General features: G+C 46.0%; 1 protein-coding gene across 3 annotated transcripts in view; it reads left to right on the top strand.

Moving 5' to 3' along the window:
* Cfap251 (cilia and flagella associated protein 251) overlaps positions 1–18029 on the top strand; it is a 90468-nt gene that overhangs the window by 9648 nt on the left and 62791 nt on the right. For all 3 annotated transcript variants that reach the window (XM_050146607.1, XM_050146606.1, XM_050146605.1), the window contains 4 exons: positions 1192–1301; positions 12544–12655; positions 12938–13018; positions 17587–17664. In XM_050146607.1, the coding sequence (XP_050002564.1) occupies positions 1192–1301; positions 12544–12655; positions 12938–13018; positions 17587–17664 (381 nt within the window). The remainder of the gene's footprint in view (positions 1–1191; positions 1302–12543; positions 12656–12937; positions 13019–17586; positions 17665–18029) is intronic.

The raw sequence follows: 18029 nt of genomic DNA, 5'->3' as shown, positions 1-18029 counted from the left end.
GCACCCCAGGGATGCAGCCTGAGGCCTTTCCTTTCTGATAAAAACAGTGAGTGAGCAAGTCCCATTGAAGCTGGATTAAGCATTGGTGTCTCCATGTACAGGAATCAAGAGGGAAGGTAGCTGGGATGGGCTAGCAGCTTAGATGGGTATAGCATAACCCACAAGAGCCTAGCCCTGCCAGTGTGCAATGAGGGCTGATCTTGACCATCTCTTCACAATGTAGTTGTATCCTAACTACTGCTGAGTTTCAGATTGCCTGTGGCCGTGAACAAAACTGACCTAGCCCCATCTTCATGGATTTCCCAGTCTGTGAGATAAACAGGCATTGAAGCAGGGCACATACACAGAGGGGCACAGAGTCAGCATTCAGAGGAGATGGGGAGGTGTACTAAGGAAGCCGGGATGTGAGAAACCTTAGGTTAACTAGCGGGGCCCAAGAAAGTCCTGTTTCTGCCGAGACCTAAAAATGAACCAACAGGACAGTCTGGGGAAGACCTTTCCAGATGGAAGCAGCTTCCAGGGCTAAGGCCTTGTGTGTGAGGGCCAGAGAAGACTGTCAGGGTGACTGGTACAGATTAGACGGCAGGGGAGGAAAAGCGGGGACCAAGTCCTACAAGAATGCTGTCATCAAGCTGGGCAGTAGTGGTGGCGCACGCCTTTAATCCCAGCACTCAGGAGGCAGAAGCAGGGGATCTCTGTGAGTTCAAGGCCAGCCTGGACTACAGAGTGAGTTCTAGGATAGCCAGGGCTACACAAAGAAACCCGTTTTTTTTTTTTGGGGGGGGGGAAGAATGCTGTCCTCTTTGAGTATGTTTCTGGATTTGTTTTTTGGGGAGATGACTGGGTGACTTGCAGAGTCAATGTTCAGCGATCCAAGGTTAGTAGTGTTTGTGGGGCACAAGGCCAGCAGGGAGTTCAGAGGTCCTGGTTGAGTTGGCCACTTAACTCCATCCCTAGGGAGTACCTAATCCTTTGGTGAGTACAGCTCCTTCAGCTTCATGGAGGAAGAGAAAGCGTGGGAACCCTGCCCCACCCCCGACCACTGACTGACAGATTAGGGAGGGCCCGTGGAAGTGACTCAGGCAGGCGAGCTTTTGGAAGCGCTCAGGGCTCTGTGGACCCAGCCCTCCTTGAGGGCCACACTAGGCTCTATCCTTATTGTTTCTAAAACTGTCTTCTTCTTCTCCCTAGGGCCACCCTAATATCATCTCCTGCCTCTGTGTCAGTGAAGACAGGCGATGGATCGCCACAGCAGACAAAGGGCCAGACTGCCTCATCATTATATGGGACTCCTTCTCAGGGTAGGCTCTGTGTGGGCGGATCTTTCTCACTCCGATTTCTGTAGAGGATTGGCCACTGTGGCCGAGAAGGGGCTAAATAATGGTATTGCCAAGAAACTTGGTTTGCTGGTGGCCCAGAATAGACTGGTCTGAGGGAGGGTCACAGTTACCCAGCTCACGTCAGGGTGGAGCATGGCCTGGATGTCAAATCTGTCACAATCAAGAACCTTACCTCTATGACAGATACAAAAGATTTTCATTGAAGTTCCTTTTTCTTTTGATACAGGGTCCTCTGTAGCCTTTACCTACAATGAGTCCCCTCTTTTTGCAGTCCACTGTTTTCTGTCTCTCTGTGTATATGTGTATATAGCTTTATGTTTAGTTAATTTGTATGCGTGTGTGTTTAAATAGTAGGAGTTTACTTCCTCACGGGTCTAGAAGTATTAAATTAGAGGTATCAGCAGGTCTATTCCTCTGGGGCTCTGCGGGAGACTCTATCCCAGGCTGCTCCCCTTGCTTTTGCTGGATGCTGGCGGTCCTCGGCGTTCTTTGGCATCTGGTCTCTGCCTTCCATCCTCTCATGGCTTTTCTCTGCCTCTGTGTCTCCTCTTCTGTAGGACATGGGTCTTAGAGCCTTCCTAGCCAACTGTATCTGCAAAGGCTCAACTTCTTTTAAAAATTACTTTCTCTCTGTGTGTGTCTCTCTCTGTGTCTCTGTCTTTCTGTCTCTGTGTCTCTTTTTCTCTTTGTCTCTCTCTGTGTCTCTGTCTCTGTCTCTCTGTCTCTTTCTCTCTTTCTCTCTGTGTGTGTGTACACACCATGGTCTACATGTGAAGGCTGGAGGAGAACTTGCCGTGTGTTCTCTTCTGTGGGTCCAGGGGATCAAACTCAAGCACTGAGACTTGCTGGCAAGTATTCTTACTGAGTCATCTCACATGCCCCAAAGACCCTGTTTCCAAATGACATTGCTCTTCTAGGATTTCCTAGACGTGAATTTGTCGACCCTGTTTGCCTTGCTCTGCCCACCCCTCAGGGCTGCTGTACAAGTGGACCTTGCTTCAGTCCCAGAAGCAGAGAAGGGCTCTAGGCTCCAGCAGGACGGAAGGCCCTGGCTTGTTTGGGAGCGTCGGTAATAATTGAGTCAAGATGAATAAGACAGTTAAGCAGGGCTTCTGTATAAGTCCTAGAGTGGGGTACACAGGGCTGCTGTCTGTCAGCTGAGCAGCGACCCTGCCCTCCTTAGGTCCTGCTACTCAGTCACCTGAAGTGACTCTAGTGATAGCCAGCAGTGCACTTCCCGAGGCTGCTTCCTCCAGCGTCTTCTCAGGTCCTCATTCTGGGCATCCCATAAACGTGAGCAGTGATGAGAGGCTGCCATGTGGTTCTCGGGACAAGAGACAGTTGTCACCACAACCCTGTGGGGAGGCTGCGCTATTCCCAGGCATCTCCTGCTAAAATGACTGAAGTCCTGTGGTATCTACCTTGCAGATAGCTTCTTTGCCTGTCCCCACATGCTAGACCGTTCCTAGCTGACTCCTCAGGTTCATTCTGGGACTAATCATCTGTTGAAATGGTTTATTTTTAAATTTTATTTTGAAGGTGTCACTCTGTAGACCGGGCTGGCCTGGAACTCACAGAGGTTCCCCTGCTCTGCCTCCCAAGTGCAGGATTACAGACCCTGCATGGGTTTATTATTTTTTATTGTAGTAAAATATAGACAACTTAGAAGTCACCATGTTAACCATTTTGTTTATTTTTTACATTTATTTATTTATTTGTGTGTGTGTCCGTCCATCCATCCGTCCAGGCCACAGCACGTGTGGGGTTCATAGATAAGAGTGGGAGATGGTTCTCCCCTTTTCTGTGGGTTCCGAGGGGGCTGAACTCAGACTATCAAGCTTGCCAGCAGGTGTCTGTTCCCACCGAGCCATCTTACCAGCCCTAGTTTATTTTTATTATTTATTTTTGGGTTGTTCTGAGACAGGGTTTTACTATAGAATCCAGTCTGTCCTTGAATTCACGCTCCTTCTGCATACTGGGGTCCTAAGTGTACACTGCCATACCCAGCAGCCATTCTTAAATATATAATCCAGTGATATTAGTTACACCACAGCGAGCTGCTTCCAGATGGATATTGGCATCACTGCAGGTGTGTCCTGAGCAGCTCCCACCCTGTCTCTCGCAGCTCCTCTGATACACCTCCCTCCACAGATGTGTGTATGTCAGACTTCCGGGAATGGAGTCGTGCAGCATGTGGGCTTTGTGCTTCTCTCGTGGGCACAGCACCGTTAAAGCAAATTCCTGTTCTAGCACTCCAGTCTTTTTGGTTAGAAAATTTATGTAGAGCCTTGAGCAATGGCTCAGTGGTTAAGAGCATGGAGTGTCCTTCTGGAGGACCCAGGCTCAATCCTCATCCACATGACAGCTCACAACCACCTATAATTCCATTCCTAGGGAGTCCTGTGCCCTTTTCTGGCCTCTGGGGACGCTGCACACACATAGTGCACAGACATATACACAAGTAAAATACCCATAGACAAACACACAAATAAGTAATTAAATATTAATTTTATGTATGTGCATGAGAAGTCATAAGAGGGGTTCTGATCCCCTGGAAATGGAGATACAGATGTTTGCGAGCTGCTGTGTGGGTGCTGGGAGCCAAGCCCAGCTCTTCTACAAGAGCAGAGCCGCCAGTGTGTTGACTGCTGAGCTCTCTCTCCAGCCTTGTGCTTCCTTTCGAATTCCATTGGCCACAGTGCAACAGGAGTGAGGCGTGACTCATCACTGAAGACATTTGTCATAATTTTAATGAAAAACTAAATGAATTATTTGAGCTGAAAATTGAAGTCTGCATTGGCCGTCATCACCAGCCACGGTGCTTTTTCCAGTGATAATCAGTCTGCTGCACTTCCTTCTAGAACATCTGCTAGATTTAAACACACACAGAGGCCTTCATCATGTGGTTTTCCTGCACAAGATTTTGTACTGTCGTTTCCCAAGAATAAACCTGATTGTGTAGCTGCCTGTCTGGAAGCTGCTGTGACCCTGGCTTACAGAGAACACATACGCACCGCACATCAGAGTCATGAAGACTCTTTCCTCAGAGAGGGAGCTGTCCCCACTTGCATGCCCGAGGTCCCTGTGGGCTGTGTGGCCCTCACATTTTCCTTCTGCAGAGGCCCTGTTACAGCCACTGCGAACAGTCCCCTGGTCACAGCAGTGCCAGCTGGCCGGGACAAAGTCTGTGCTCCACTGAAGGACACTGGTTCTCTGTTATTCGAGAAGCTTCAGCTACCTGAAATGCAGCCCTAAGCGTTCACGTGGCAGGGAAAGGCAGCACGGAGGTCACCGTGGGAGAGTGGTCTCAGCCCTGGAAAGGTATCAGATTAAACACAGAGAAGACTGATCACTTAGCTCTGTAGTATTAATGTGTGTATGACCCAAAAAGCTTGCTCAGAATTTCCGGGCTGTATAAAGTTTAAGAGAACTTGATGGATCAGGGTCTCTAGCAGATTAGATTTGTGATTTTAATTGAAATGTGTTGCTAATTTAGACTTCCAACCTTGAATAGAAATCATTTTAGCTTTATAAACAGTGTTAGAAACACTTCTGAAAACTTAAGGCTTACCATATTTATAGATACTTTTATTAGATTTATAGGAATTACTCCAGTATTGGTAAGAAATTTGTTTCTTACTGAGACCACAAAAAAATCTTAACCATAAAACTGAATATATTATATTTCCACACGCATCTTAATTTTTTAAAGGCTAATAGCCAGATTTGTGTAGCCGTACATTAATCAAAGCCACACAAAGGTGACTACAAACAGTATGCTCCATTTATAAAGCAAGCAGGGTCTGTTTTGAGACAGAGGCCTCCTAGGTAGTCTAGAGCAACGTGGAATTCACTGTGCAGCCCAGACTAGCCTGATGTCCCAGCCTCCAACTGCTGGGCTCACCAATGTTTACCGCCACACCCAGCTAACCTTTTGCTATGGTCATAGCTGCAGTAGTAGGGACTGAGCCTGGGGTCACACACATGCTCTGTGGGTCCTCCATCATGAAACTGTATCCGTAGCCCTGAGTAAGACTTTTAAGTTGAACAAAAACCTTAAGGAAAAATAATGTGTTCTTTAATTTGTCACTTTAATAAAGAGAATATTAATTCTAAGACCAGAAAAAGACTCTGGATAATCTTTTACGGGCCATAAGTTATCAGGTCGAATATCATAAAACTAAAACTCAAACCAGGCACCAAGCTGTAGGTGGACTTTCTCTGTCCCACCAGCTGCTTCCCCAATAACCTACGCAGAGACTAATTATTAACTATAAATGCTCAGCTGATAGCTTAGGCTTGTTGCTAACTCTTACATCTGAAATTAACCCGTATTTCTTATCTACACTCTACCATGTGGTGGTACCTTTTCTCAGTATGCATGTTCATCTCCTTCTTCCTCTGCCCTGGCTGCTGACTCCGCCTTTCTTCTCTGAGTCCTTCCTGCCCTGAAAATCCTGCCTAGCCATTGACCGTTCAGCTTTTTATTGAGTCAATCTGAGTGACAAACCTTCACAGTGTACAAAGGAATTATACCACAGCACCGAGTGGGGCTACAACTGTGCTCTGATCTAGCTGGGAGCCCATGTCATAAACAAGAAAGCAGTGGTGGCTCTTGCCATGAAGGCGACTGTCCACAGAGGCTTCCAAGAAGAGACACTGCTAACGATGCCCTTCTGTTGATAGATTTTTGCAGACATCTGATGTGGGATGTCCTTCTGTATATGTGTTGCTTTTATTGGCTAATGAATAAAGATGCTTTGGCTTATAGCAGGGCAGAATATAGCCAGGCTGGAGGGAAATATATATATGGAGAGAGAGAGAGAGAGAGAGAGAGAGAGAGAGAGAGAGAGAGAGAGAGAGAATGAATAGGCAGAGTCAGAGAAATGCCATGTAGTTGCCAAAGGAGAAAAATGCTAGAACCTTACCCAGTAAGCCACAGCTTCGTCGTGATACACAGACTAATAGAAATGGGTTAAATCACTAGAAATATGAATGAACCATTAACCAAACAGTGTTGGAATTAATATAGCTTCTGTGTGATTATTGGGGTCTTGGTGGCTTGGAAACAAACGAGCAGCCTCCATTTACAGATGGTGCCAATATGGGCCAACTACTGAGAGAGCTTGGGAAGGAATTCTAGACACAAAAGAACAGTGTTAAGCATGGCTTCTTGGTAGCAGCATTTTCTCAGGTGGGCTATGTTTGCTGGCAGCAGGCAGAGGCGTGATTCCTTTAAGAGAAGGCTTCCTGACTCAGCATTAGTGGCAAAAACTGCATGACTTCTTTAAGAGACAGCTTCCTGGTTTATGCTGGCAGCACAAACTCTGGCTCTTTTGAGAGGTCCTTAAATGGGGTTTGTGAGCAGCATACTACTAGTTGCTTAATGGTGACATCGACCTGCTGCATCCCTGGGGCTGGAGTGGAGAGCATGGCTTGCAGAGGTGGTGAACATACCTCCATCGTGTTGGACTGAACACAACCAACAACCAAGCAGCCTTGGTCCCAGACACATCCGCTTAGCAGAAAAAAAAAGGCACTTCTAGTCAGAAAATGGTTACAGATATGCAATAAAGACAGATTCAGATGAAAATAAACCTCTAAAGGAGACACAGTGTGTAAAAAAATGTACATAGGCTTGGGAGAGAGAAGAAAAAGAATATAGACAGTTATATAAAGAAATGGTTCTAAAAATGAAACAAAGTCTTTAATGAGACAATAAAAGTAATATAAAAGAGTATAGACAGGCAGGCGGTGGTGGCGCACGCCTTTAATCCCAGCACTTGGGAGGCAGAGGCAGGCAGATCTCTGTGAGTTCAAGACCAGCCTGGTCTACAGAGCTAGTTCCAGGACAGGCTCCAAAACCACAGAGAAACCCTGTCTCAAAAAAAAAAAAAGAGTATAGACAGTCATAGATGAAAGGATTAAAAAAATAAACCACATAAAGATGAAATATACATAGAGAGTCTGGATTATATATATATTATTGTGTTTTCTTTAATTCTTTTGACTGCAGAGAGATATTTGATTCTGGGGGATGCTAAGCTAAATCAACATATATGTTTTAAATGTATCTTGACTTCAAAATTTGAGTCTAAGGATAGGTTACTTTGGAAAAGAAGTTCTACTTTTGTTTCTACAGAGGATGGGAACTTGTGGAATCCTTCCAGGCTAATGTGGTTTGATGTACCAAGACCCCTGAAAGGTCATTGTGAACACCTCCTCCCCCCCCAATACTTGGTCCAACAAACAGCAGGAAGCAGCTTGGAGAAAACAATGCCCAAATTCCCAAAATGATTGTTTATAAATGTTTGTTTTCATTTAAAGAGGGATGTGATATAGAGATGGATACTTTGCATTGGTATGGATCTTGATCTATTGATACAAATTTAAGGTTGATTTTGTTATACTGTGTATATATATTTCTGCTCTTGATTAAGGTATTGTGTTTGTGCAGCTCATTACAAAATGTAATATATAGTTAAGAAATACAGATTAATCAGATAATATCAAAATCAAATTTTTAATTATATTAGTTATGTTTTCTAGGTATACAAAGATATATTTCAACTGAATAGATAATCTTCAACATTTCAAAGACCTGCTGAATATGGCATTTAAAATATTTTTTAAATATTTATTTATTTATTATATATACAATATTCTGTCTGTGTGTATGCCAGCAGACCAGAAGAAGCACCAGACCCCATTACAGATGGTTGTGAGCCACCATGTGGTTGCTGGGAATTGAACTCAGGACCTTTGGAAGAGCAGGCAGTGCTCTTAACTTCTGAGCCATCTCTCCAGCCCCCCATTTAAAATATTTTTAAGGACTTAGACTTTTCTTGACATGTCTGCTTCTGGCAGCACCAATCTACTTCAAAAGAATGATGGGCATCAAAGAGGCTCCCTATGGAGTTTGCTAGCCATTTGGGCAAGAAATTGCTCTTGCCTGAACAGCTTGATGGTATGCTGTATGAACTGGACACACAAAAAAGTGACTGTTGAACTTTTCAAAAGATGGAATAGTCCTTCAGGGTTCCTGCTTCACAGAAGAAGCTGCCAGACATTCTGCAGGACACGGAAGAAAGTGACTGACAAACTGCCAATATAGACAGAACAGATATTTAAATTTCCTGCTTCACTGAAATGTCTGCCAGATATTATGGGCCTGTAGGCTGAAGATTGGATGCCCCAACATTACAAAAGAACTTTGTGTGACTGTCCAGGTCATGAGATGTCTCTGTCAATTCTAGAGTTTTAGAAGTTGCTTACAATGTACTTCTTTTTTTTAATTAATTAATTTATTTATTATGTATACAATATCCTGTCTGCATGTGTGCCCGTAGGCCAGAAGAGGGCACCAGATCTCATTACAGATGGTTGTGAGTCACCATGTGGTTGCTGGGTATTGAACTCAGGACCTTTGGAAGAGCAGGCAATGCTCTTAACCACTGAGCCATCTCTCCAGCCCCTACAATGTACTTCTTGTTTACTTAGGTAATATATCCTTCTGGAGTCTTTGAAGAGTAGAAGAATAGATAGTTATAGTTTGTCTTAGTTATGATAAAAGATAAATTAGATATGAAACTTTAGATTCACAAAGATAGGGTAGATGATAGAGTAGTTTTCTTAATTTGCTTAATGTAAATGGACTAAATATTGTAACTATAATTCTTGTTTGATAACTTTTTTATATGTCATTTTACTATGTTAAAGTTAAAACCTTCCTTTTTATTTAGACAGAAAAGGGGAGATGATGTGGGATATCCTTCTGTATATGTGTTGCTTTTATTAGCTAATGAATAAAGCTGCTTTGGCCTATGGCAGGGCAGAATATAGCCAGGCTGGAAGCGATATATAGAGAGAGAGTAGGCAGAGTCAGCAAGATACCATGTAGTTGCCGAAGGAGAAAGACAGACACTGGAACTTGACCTGGTAAGCCACAGCCTCATCATGATACACAGAATAATAGAAATGGATTAATTTAAGATGTAAGACTAGCTAGAAATATGCATGAACCATTGTCCAAACAGTATTGGAATTAATATAGTTTCTGTGTAATTATTCGGATCTGGGCAGCCAGGAAATGAATGAGCAGCCTCCATTTATAGATAGCCTCTTGCTTGGGTCAGTTTTCCCTCAGGATCAAGTTGGATGTTCTGTTGCTTGCAAGGGGTAAGACCTAATCTCCCACGGTGACCTCCAAGCTGCCATTCCCTGCTAAGTGAGAGCTGCCCCCTTCTCCCACGGTGACCTCCGCGCTGCCTTTCCCTGCCATGTGAACGCTTAGGGCTGCATTTCAGGTAGCTGAAGCTTCTCGAATGACGGAGAACCAGTGTCCTTCAGTGGAGCACGGACTTTGTCCCGGCCAGCTGACACTGCTGTGACCAGGGGACTGTTCGCAGTGGCTGTAACAGGGCCTCTGCAGAAGGAAAATGTGGGGCGCCACACAGCTCACTGTCTTGCTGCCTCTGGATCCCCTGCCCCCAGGTTAAGTCCGCGGCCTCCCAATCCCACACACTTGTTCCCGTCGTGTCTGGCATTCATGGGTTCCCAGCGGTGTTTACATGTCACCTCACTGAATCCCGTGTGTGTCAAGGCTGGGAAGGAACTGCGCTGTTGGGACGTCTTGGCAGGGACAGAGTAGGAGTGTGGAAGTGAAAACAGGAAAATGTCTCCTCACTTACACCCTTCTCCAAACCAGGACCGTGTTGTGTAGTTGGGAATCTCTTCCGGGGTTTACAAGGCTGAAGGAGCATTCATGCCCACACGACAGAGCAGCCTGTGTTTGCCTGTTCTCACTTGGATTGTTTTTTTTTTCCCCCCACATGTTTTGGTTACTTATTCAGCTCAAACCTCATTTAAAAAATATTTTAATTGTGGTCTGGAGAGATGGCTCAGTGGGTATGAGCCCTGCTGTTCCAGAGGCCTCGGGTTGATTCCCGGCACGCTCACGGTGGCTCACAGCTGTCTGTAGCTACAGTTCCAGGGAATCCAATGCCCTTTTCTGGCCTCCGTGGGTGTCAGGCTCACATGTCGTACACAGATATGCTTGTAGACAAAACAGCCATACACATAAAAACAAAAAAATAATTAAAGGAGAATGTTTTAATCCTGTCTCTTAGCAATTGCATTTTAAAACATTTTTATCAATCCATTTACTGGGGAGGCACAGGTGTGCCATGTCTCAAGTGTGGAGGTCAGAGGACTTGTGGGTTTTCTCCTTCTGCCCTGCAAGTCCCTGGGATCAAACTGAGGTCATCTGGTTTGATGGTCAGCATCCTCTCCCCCCTCACCCCCCGAGTCTGTTGGGAGGCAGAGCATGGTGCCCTGGAAGTCAGAGAACACTGGAACATAGCAGCTTACCTCATGCTACACTAGCCAGGAAGCACACAGGAAGGGGCTGGGACACGACTCCAGTGACTACTTCCTGAAACAAGGCCACTTCCTAGTCTCCCTCACCCTGTTTGTGTATGTTGGGGGGGGGGGGTTTCATATGTTAGTGGCCAAAGATTAACTTTGGGGAGCTATCGTCTATTACTCTTATATTCACTGACACAGGGTCTCAGTTGAACCCAGAGTTTGCCAATTTGACTAGTTTAGCGAGCCAACTTGTTCTGGGGATCCTTGTCTCTTCTTTTCCAGCCCTGGATTACCAGGTGGGCCACCACACCCACCCAGTGTTTATGTGCACGTTCCGGAGAGCAGAACTCTAGTCTTCCTGCTTGCAATGGAAGTGGTTAAGCCCTGAGCCATCTCCCCAGTACGACATTCCAGTTTCTACCATCAGCCCTCATGCTATGAATCACTCTAGGGATTAATTCGTTATGAGCATAAAGCCTTCAGTATTCAGTCACTGCCCCAAAGTCTATCAGCTGACAGCCAGGGCTCTGTGGACACTGCAGATTCAAACCTTACAGCATCCTTCCTGTGTGGCAAAAGGGCCCTGCATCGAATCAGCACCGGGAGCGACTGAGGGCCAGAGCCCTGCATCATATCAGAACTGGGAACAAGCGACTGAGGGCCGGAATGCTCCTGAAGAGAGAACAGAGCACACGTACCCCATTGCTCCAGTTAGGCCTGTTCTTACTGTTGAGGAAAGTTCAAGCAGTGTACAACTGGGCACCTGAAAGCACACAGTGAGGGTTGGCATTCGGTCACAGTGTTACACAGTCGTCACCTGTACCTTGTTCCAAAGCAGTCTACCCATCCCCATTCCCTGGGAGCATTGACTTCTCCCCCCACCCCCACACCCGGGCAGTTGCCAGTCTGTTTCCTCTCTGTGGGCGTGTGCATGTGAGCTTTGGTGTCTGGCTTCCTGCACTAGAGTCACGTTCTCAGGGTGTGTCTGTGTTGTGGCAGGTGTCAGTGCGTCTTTTCTCCTTGCGGAAGAATGCATAATGATGATGCTTTGCTCATACATTAGTAATGAATAAAAATGAATCAATTCAGCTGTGCCTACTAGCTCATAGCTGTAATCCCAGCACTCAACAGGATCATAATTTTGAGGCCATCCTGGGCTACAGAGCAAGCCCCTGTCTAAAAAGCGAGATGACCTAGCCTTTAAGAGGCTGGCTGCTCGCGCAGAGTTCAGTTTTTAGCATCCATGTCTGGCAGGTCACCTGCTTGTAACTCCAGCTTCATGGGATCCAATGCCGCCTCTGGCTTCCACAAGCCATTCATGTACATATATCTGTGCACACATACACATAATTTTAAAAATAAAATAAATATTTTAAAAAGAATAAATTGCCGGGTGGTGGTGGCACTCAGGTATACAGAGGAATTCCAGGAATACACAGAGGAACTCTGTCTCAAAAAACAAAACAAAACAACACAAGGACTGGAGAGATGGTTCGGTTCAGAGGTTAAGAGCATTTATTGCTCTTCCAGAGGTCCTGAGTTCAATTCTCAGCACCCACATGCTGGCTCACAACCATCTATAATGGGATCTGATGCTTTCTTCTGGCCTGCAGGCAAACATGTAGATAGAACACTGTATATATAATAAATAAAATAAATCTTAAAAATATATGTAAATAAAATCAAATTATTTGGACACAAATGTTAAGTAGACATGAACATTCCTTTGCCTAGAGAGATCATACTTTGTTATGTTTGTGGAAGCTTTGGGCTGAGTTCAAAGGAGGGAAGCCAGGCATCCCTCGGCAAGGGCCGTCCCCTCTGTCCTGTTTTCCAGAATCCCAGTGCACACCATATTTGACAGCTGTCCAGAAGGTAATGGCATAAGGTCAATAGCCATCACCCGTGACGCCAAGCTTCTGGCTACCATCTCTGACGCCGAAATCCAGGTAACGTGGCCTTTGGGTGGACGTCTCTGAGCTGGCCAACACTGCCAGATGTCTTTGCAGCCACCTCCACACAGGCCACCTGGGGTGTGTGTGTAGTGTGTGTGTTTCTAGGCTAAGCAGGCTTCACAGTGCAGAGTGGCGGGGGGAGGAGGGAAGGGAGCATGCTTAGGACTCAACTTCCATTGCTCAGTTACCCAGGCCTCAGGTAGGGTTTCCATAGCCGTAGGCTTCTCCTTGCACCCCCAGCGGCCTCAGAAGTCCCTCGCTGTGCTTTCCTTGCAGAAAGTGTGCATCTGGAAGTGGACCTTGGCAGTGGAGACGCCCGCATGCACCCTTGAGCTTCCCAAAGAGTATGGTTCCCAGGTGCGTTGAGTTTGACCCTGTGATTGCTGGCCTGTGCTTACACCAAGGCTGCTCGGTGGGGGCTCCTTGTTAGCGGGGTTTCCTCCTGGAGCAGGAGGGCTTTGAATGACACTTTCCTAGCCTAGACCTCATTTTATACTTCCTAATAATAGCTAATATGTTTGACACACTTGCCTCGTCCTAGATTCTGCTCAGTTCTTTCGTTATCTCCCATAATCTACGCAAACATGCCAGTGAAGTTACTGCTGCCTATGGACTACCACCATCAATTATTAAATACTCTCTCTAAAGCCACCCGCCAGCAGCCTGCCTTATTCAGGGGCAGGTGCTCTGCTGTTTCGGACCTTGCAGAGAATTGCGGAGATAAACGGATGGATACATTGTTGTCAGCTCGCCTAAGAAGGCCTGTCTAGGATGCCCTGAGCGCTGACCTCAGGCCTCTGTGCCCCACGTCAGGGTTCTCTGCTTCTCATGTTCTCATTCTTCCTGGTTTAGAGGGGACTGGGTCTGTGCTACCTGGGTCACACATCCGAAACCCAGAGTGTTGAGGAACTAACTCAGCAAGGCTCAGGTCCTCATGCAGTCACACGTCCAGCTGCCCCATTTCTACTAGCCTATCAATCAATCAGGAAAATAAAGGCTTCTATTTTTAAAATTTGCACTGATCCAACAGCCAGCCACATGTGACTATTTAGGCATGGGGTGTGTGTATGCGTGTGCGTGCGCGTGCATGTGTGCGTGTGTGTGAAGTGTGCATGTGTGTATGCATATGTGGAGGCCATTAGGATTTATGTCTAGAATCATCCTTCATTGCTCCTCTACCTTGCTCACTGGGCCAAGGTTCCTCAATCAAACCCAGAGCCAACTGATAAGTTTAGTCCTGGTAGCTATCTATCTGGGAATTCCCCCATCTCTGCTTCTGAGGCTGGGATCACACAAGCAGGCCACCACGCTCACTCCACATTTACCTAGGTTCTGGAGATCCCAGCTTCTGTCCTCAGCTTGTGTGGCAAGCACCTTTAACTGCAGACCTCTCCCTAGGTGCAATGTTTAGTTTTTGTTAATTGATGCCAGCCTAGGCATACCTGGGCAGTTGCCTCCTTCACACTGGCCTGTGGGAAAGTAAGGCATTTTCTTCATTGCCAACTAATGTGGGCGGGCTCAGCCCACTGTGGGCAATGCCATCCGTGGACAGGTGTGCCTGGGCTGTACCAAAAGCAGCTATGCAGGCCACGAAGAACAAGCCAGTGACCAGCAATACCCTGGAGCCTCTGGGTCCTGCCTGTGTCCTCCTCCCGCCCAACCCCCTTCACCCCCTGCCCTCAGTCAAACCTTCCCCTCTCCCAGTTGCTTTTGGTCACTGTTGTATCACAGCAATGGAGAGCAGACTAGGACACCAGTCTCAGGCTTAGCATCTTTGAGACAGGTGCTGCCTATGTCCCTAGGTAGCCTTGAACACGAAGTGGCTTTGGGGCTTGGCCTCCCCAGTGCGGGGATGGCAGGTGTGCGCTGCCACAGTTGGCTTCAGGTTTTTCAGTTTGTTTCTTGCAAAATGCCTTTAGGACTTTCCCTGCTGAGTCTGTAGATCACTTTGTGAAGTATTGTCATCTTAATTATATTGTTTTCCAATGCACAGCACACCAGGTGTCCCACTGTTTGTTTATGCCGTCTTCAGTTCTTTTTTGGGCAGTGCTTTGCAGTTTCGAGCCTACAAATCTTTTCGCCTCCTGAGTTAAATTTATTCCTGCATATATATATATATATATATATATATTCCCTCTCTCTCTTTCTGGTGCTTTTGAAAGTGGAATTGCTTCCCTAATTCCCCTTTTCAGGTTGTTCACGGCTGCTGTGTAAAAACACAGCTGGATTCTGCCTCTTAGTTTTGTGTCCTGCAACTTTGCCAAATGCACTATTTAAATTTAAATTGATTGCAGTGAAATCAAATGACGGGTGGTTCTCCAGCTTCACTCTCCACATTTAAAGTTCTCTCCAGCCGCGTGGGGCTACTGTTGGCTACAGAATTTGATACATTCCACAACAGAGATCTCAGGCTGGTCAGGGGCTGCCGCCATTCCTACCTTCCCCACAGCCGTTCCCACAGCTGGCGGCTGACGGAGTTCCTCATATGTCACTGAGAGGATGGGGGCCATGAGGGTCAAACACTGGCCTGTCACCACTCCCACTCGTGTTTCTTTGTCCCTTTAACTGCCCCACGAAAGGCTAGCTCACTAGACCTCTTGGTCTCCTCTGGCTATCTTCCCCTGGGGCCTCCACTCTGCCTCTCCTTAACCCGGAACCAGCACAGGACAGATTACATCACTAGTCTCCAACCAGCTCCTGTGGGCCCCGTATCTCCTTCTAACTTTTCCCCTTGGTCCTTGTCTTAGGGTTTTGTGTTTGTTTGTTTGTTTTATTGGTGTGAAGAGACACCATGACCACGGAAACTCTTGCAAAGAAAACATTTAATTGAGATTGTGGCTTACAGTTTCAGAGGTGCAGTCCATTATCATCATGACAGTGAGCATGGTGGTATGTAGACACACATGATGCTAACTACATCTTGACCAGAAGACAACAGGAAGTTGACTGTCAGTCATGCTGAGGGAAACTTGAGCAAAAGAGATCTCAAAGCCTGCCCTCTCAGTGACACACTTCCTCCAACAAGGCCACACCTCCTAATAGTGCCACAGCCTTTAGGGTCCTTTTATTTCAAACCACCACGCCTTTTTCACATAAAATATCTAGAAGGGAGCTAGTAAAATGGCTGGGTAGGTAAAAGCAAACCTGAGGGCCTGAATTGAACCCCTGGAACTTACAACAGAGGGATCGATCCAGCTCCTGAATGTAGTCTTCGGACCTCATTGTAAGGGCCTGCAGTCACACACATAATGCATAATATACATTTTTAAAAAACCTTCTAGAAGAGATCTCGCTACTTCTTTCCTCTATTTTGAATCTCACCTTCATACTCCTTCCTTCCTTCCTTCCTTCCTTCCTTCCTTCCTTCTTTTTTTTCTTTCTTCCAGACTGCCTTCCACCCCGGAAAGTTTTGGCTTCTTAATGTTTAATTTCATAATCATTATTACTGTGTGCACGTGTGTTTGGGGAAAGTCGCATGTGTAGAAATCAGAAGGAAGCTCTGAATTCAATACACTCAATCCGCCTCTACGTGGCTTCAGGGATTGAACTCGGGCTGTCAGGCTTGCGCAGCAAGCACAGGCATTTTTGCCTGCTGAGCCATCTCGCCAGCCCTGTTTCTGTCACTCAGCTTACTTTGTGACACTGGTCACAGATATTTTTCTTTTTCCTTTCTCATTTTTGACTGGTGTGCCTTGGGTGTGTCAACTGCTTGTTTGTCCTGTTAGTGGGCATTTAGGGCTTTTCCTCCTCGTGACCAGTAAGAGCAGATGCTTCTAGGAAACAAGCCTTCCCTTCTCAGTCTTTATTTTATTATTTAGTTTTGAAGGCTATTTCCCCTAAATGATGACCAATCTTGTAACCTTTAATCCTGGCACATGGGAGGCAGAGGCAGGTGGATCTCTGTGAGTTCCAGGCCAGCCTGGTCTACATAGTGAGCCCCTGTCTCAGGGGAAAAGAAAAAGAAAAAAGAAACTAAAAGAAGCATAGCAGTTATTTACAGGTCAGGAGATAACTTCCTTGGCAGAAAAGACACTTTAAATAGAAAGAACCCTGGCTGAAGACCGGTTTTCAGCCGTGGGGAGGTCTGGTCCAAGCCTTCCGTCAGTCTGCATCACCCCAGGCCTGTGTGCTGCCCTGTGAGTCCAACACAGGCATTGGCAGTTCACATTGACACTGTAGGTAGGCAGACAATTGGCAAGAAATAGGCCTGGAGGTGGGGGGAATGGCAGGGGTGGGGCAGAAGCAGCTTCCTCGGGCTCACCCTCACCGTGTGCAAGGCCTCTCTGCCTCCAGCATCCCAGCTGGCAGCTCCTGCTCCCTGCACAGGCTCAAATCTTCCAGCCCGGGGTTTCTCTCCCATAACTGTGGCCATTGTTTGGTTTCTGCATTTAGCGTTTGCCTCACTACAGTTTCTGTGGTGTCGATTTTTGGGAAGGGTGCCAACAACTCACGCCATACTGTCTTGGCAGCAATCGGAACTCCCTCCCAAAGCCTCGTATTCATTCCAAGATCTCTCGTGGGCCTGTCAGTCTCTGAAGTGTGCGCTCATCAGCCTTTGTCTGAAAAAGCACAGAATAAGATGATTAGAGACGGGGCAGAGGCCGTTGTTCAAGGGTGGATTGCAGTAGCTGTCGCACCCTGGGTTCAGTGCCCAGTGGGGTGGTGTGGGGAGAATAGATGAATAGCTAAATGGTGGGTACAGCTTAGTCTGTGCTTGTTACAGATGATGCCTTGGAATAAATGAACCTTGTAAAGGGAGCGCATCTTACACTCCTTCCTTAAATGTTCTTCTCCTTGTTTCCCAGGTTCCAAGTCTATCCCTACTCTGTTACCTGTTTCCATTAAAATTAATATTTAATTGTAACAGCTGAAGTGGCGAGAAACAGGTTTATTTTCATGTAACACATCTATGCTTTATGCTTCAGAACTATCTCACCTTCAGCCCAGCGAGCAACAGGGAGCTGGTGAGCAACAGCAAGACGCAGGCCGTCTACTACTCCTGGGTGAGTCGGCTGCGGATGGAAACGACGCTTAGTTCCCGAATACAGGTGTCCCATAGAGTAGTAACAGTGCCTCGCTTTAGGAAGCAATGAACATGTATTTAAACGTTTTTATTTAATTATGGTATTTATCTTAGTCTCCTTGGAAATTAGCATATTAAATTAGAAGCTAATAATTAAACTTCATTTAATTTTTTAAGGTAATGAGGCAAATATTTATTTGACTATATCTAATAAGTCCGAAAGATGGGGCTTGTTTGGTTTCGTTTGTTTGTTTGACACCTTGAACTCTATTCCAAATTTCAAAAAGGTGTTTTTTTTTTTTTTTTTTTTTTTTTTTTTTTTTTTTTTTTTTTTTTTTTTTTTTT

This window comes from Alexandromys fortis, unplaced genomic scaffold (genome assembly GCF_014885135.2).
Source record: "Alexandromys fortis isolate MF-2015 unplaced genomic scaffold, M_Fortis_MF-2015_v1.1 scaffold_56, whole genome shotgun sequence".
NCBI classification, from domain to species: Eukaryota; Metazoa; Chordata; class Mammalia; order Rodentia; family Cricetidae; genus Alexandromys; species Alexandromys fortis.
The sequence above is the reverse complement of the archived record's forward strand: the minus strand, read 5'-3'. Positions and strand labels throughout refer to the sequence as shown.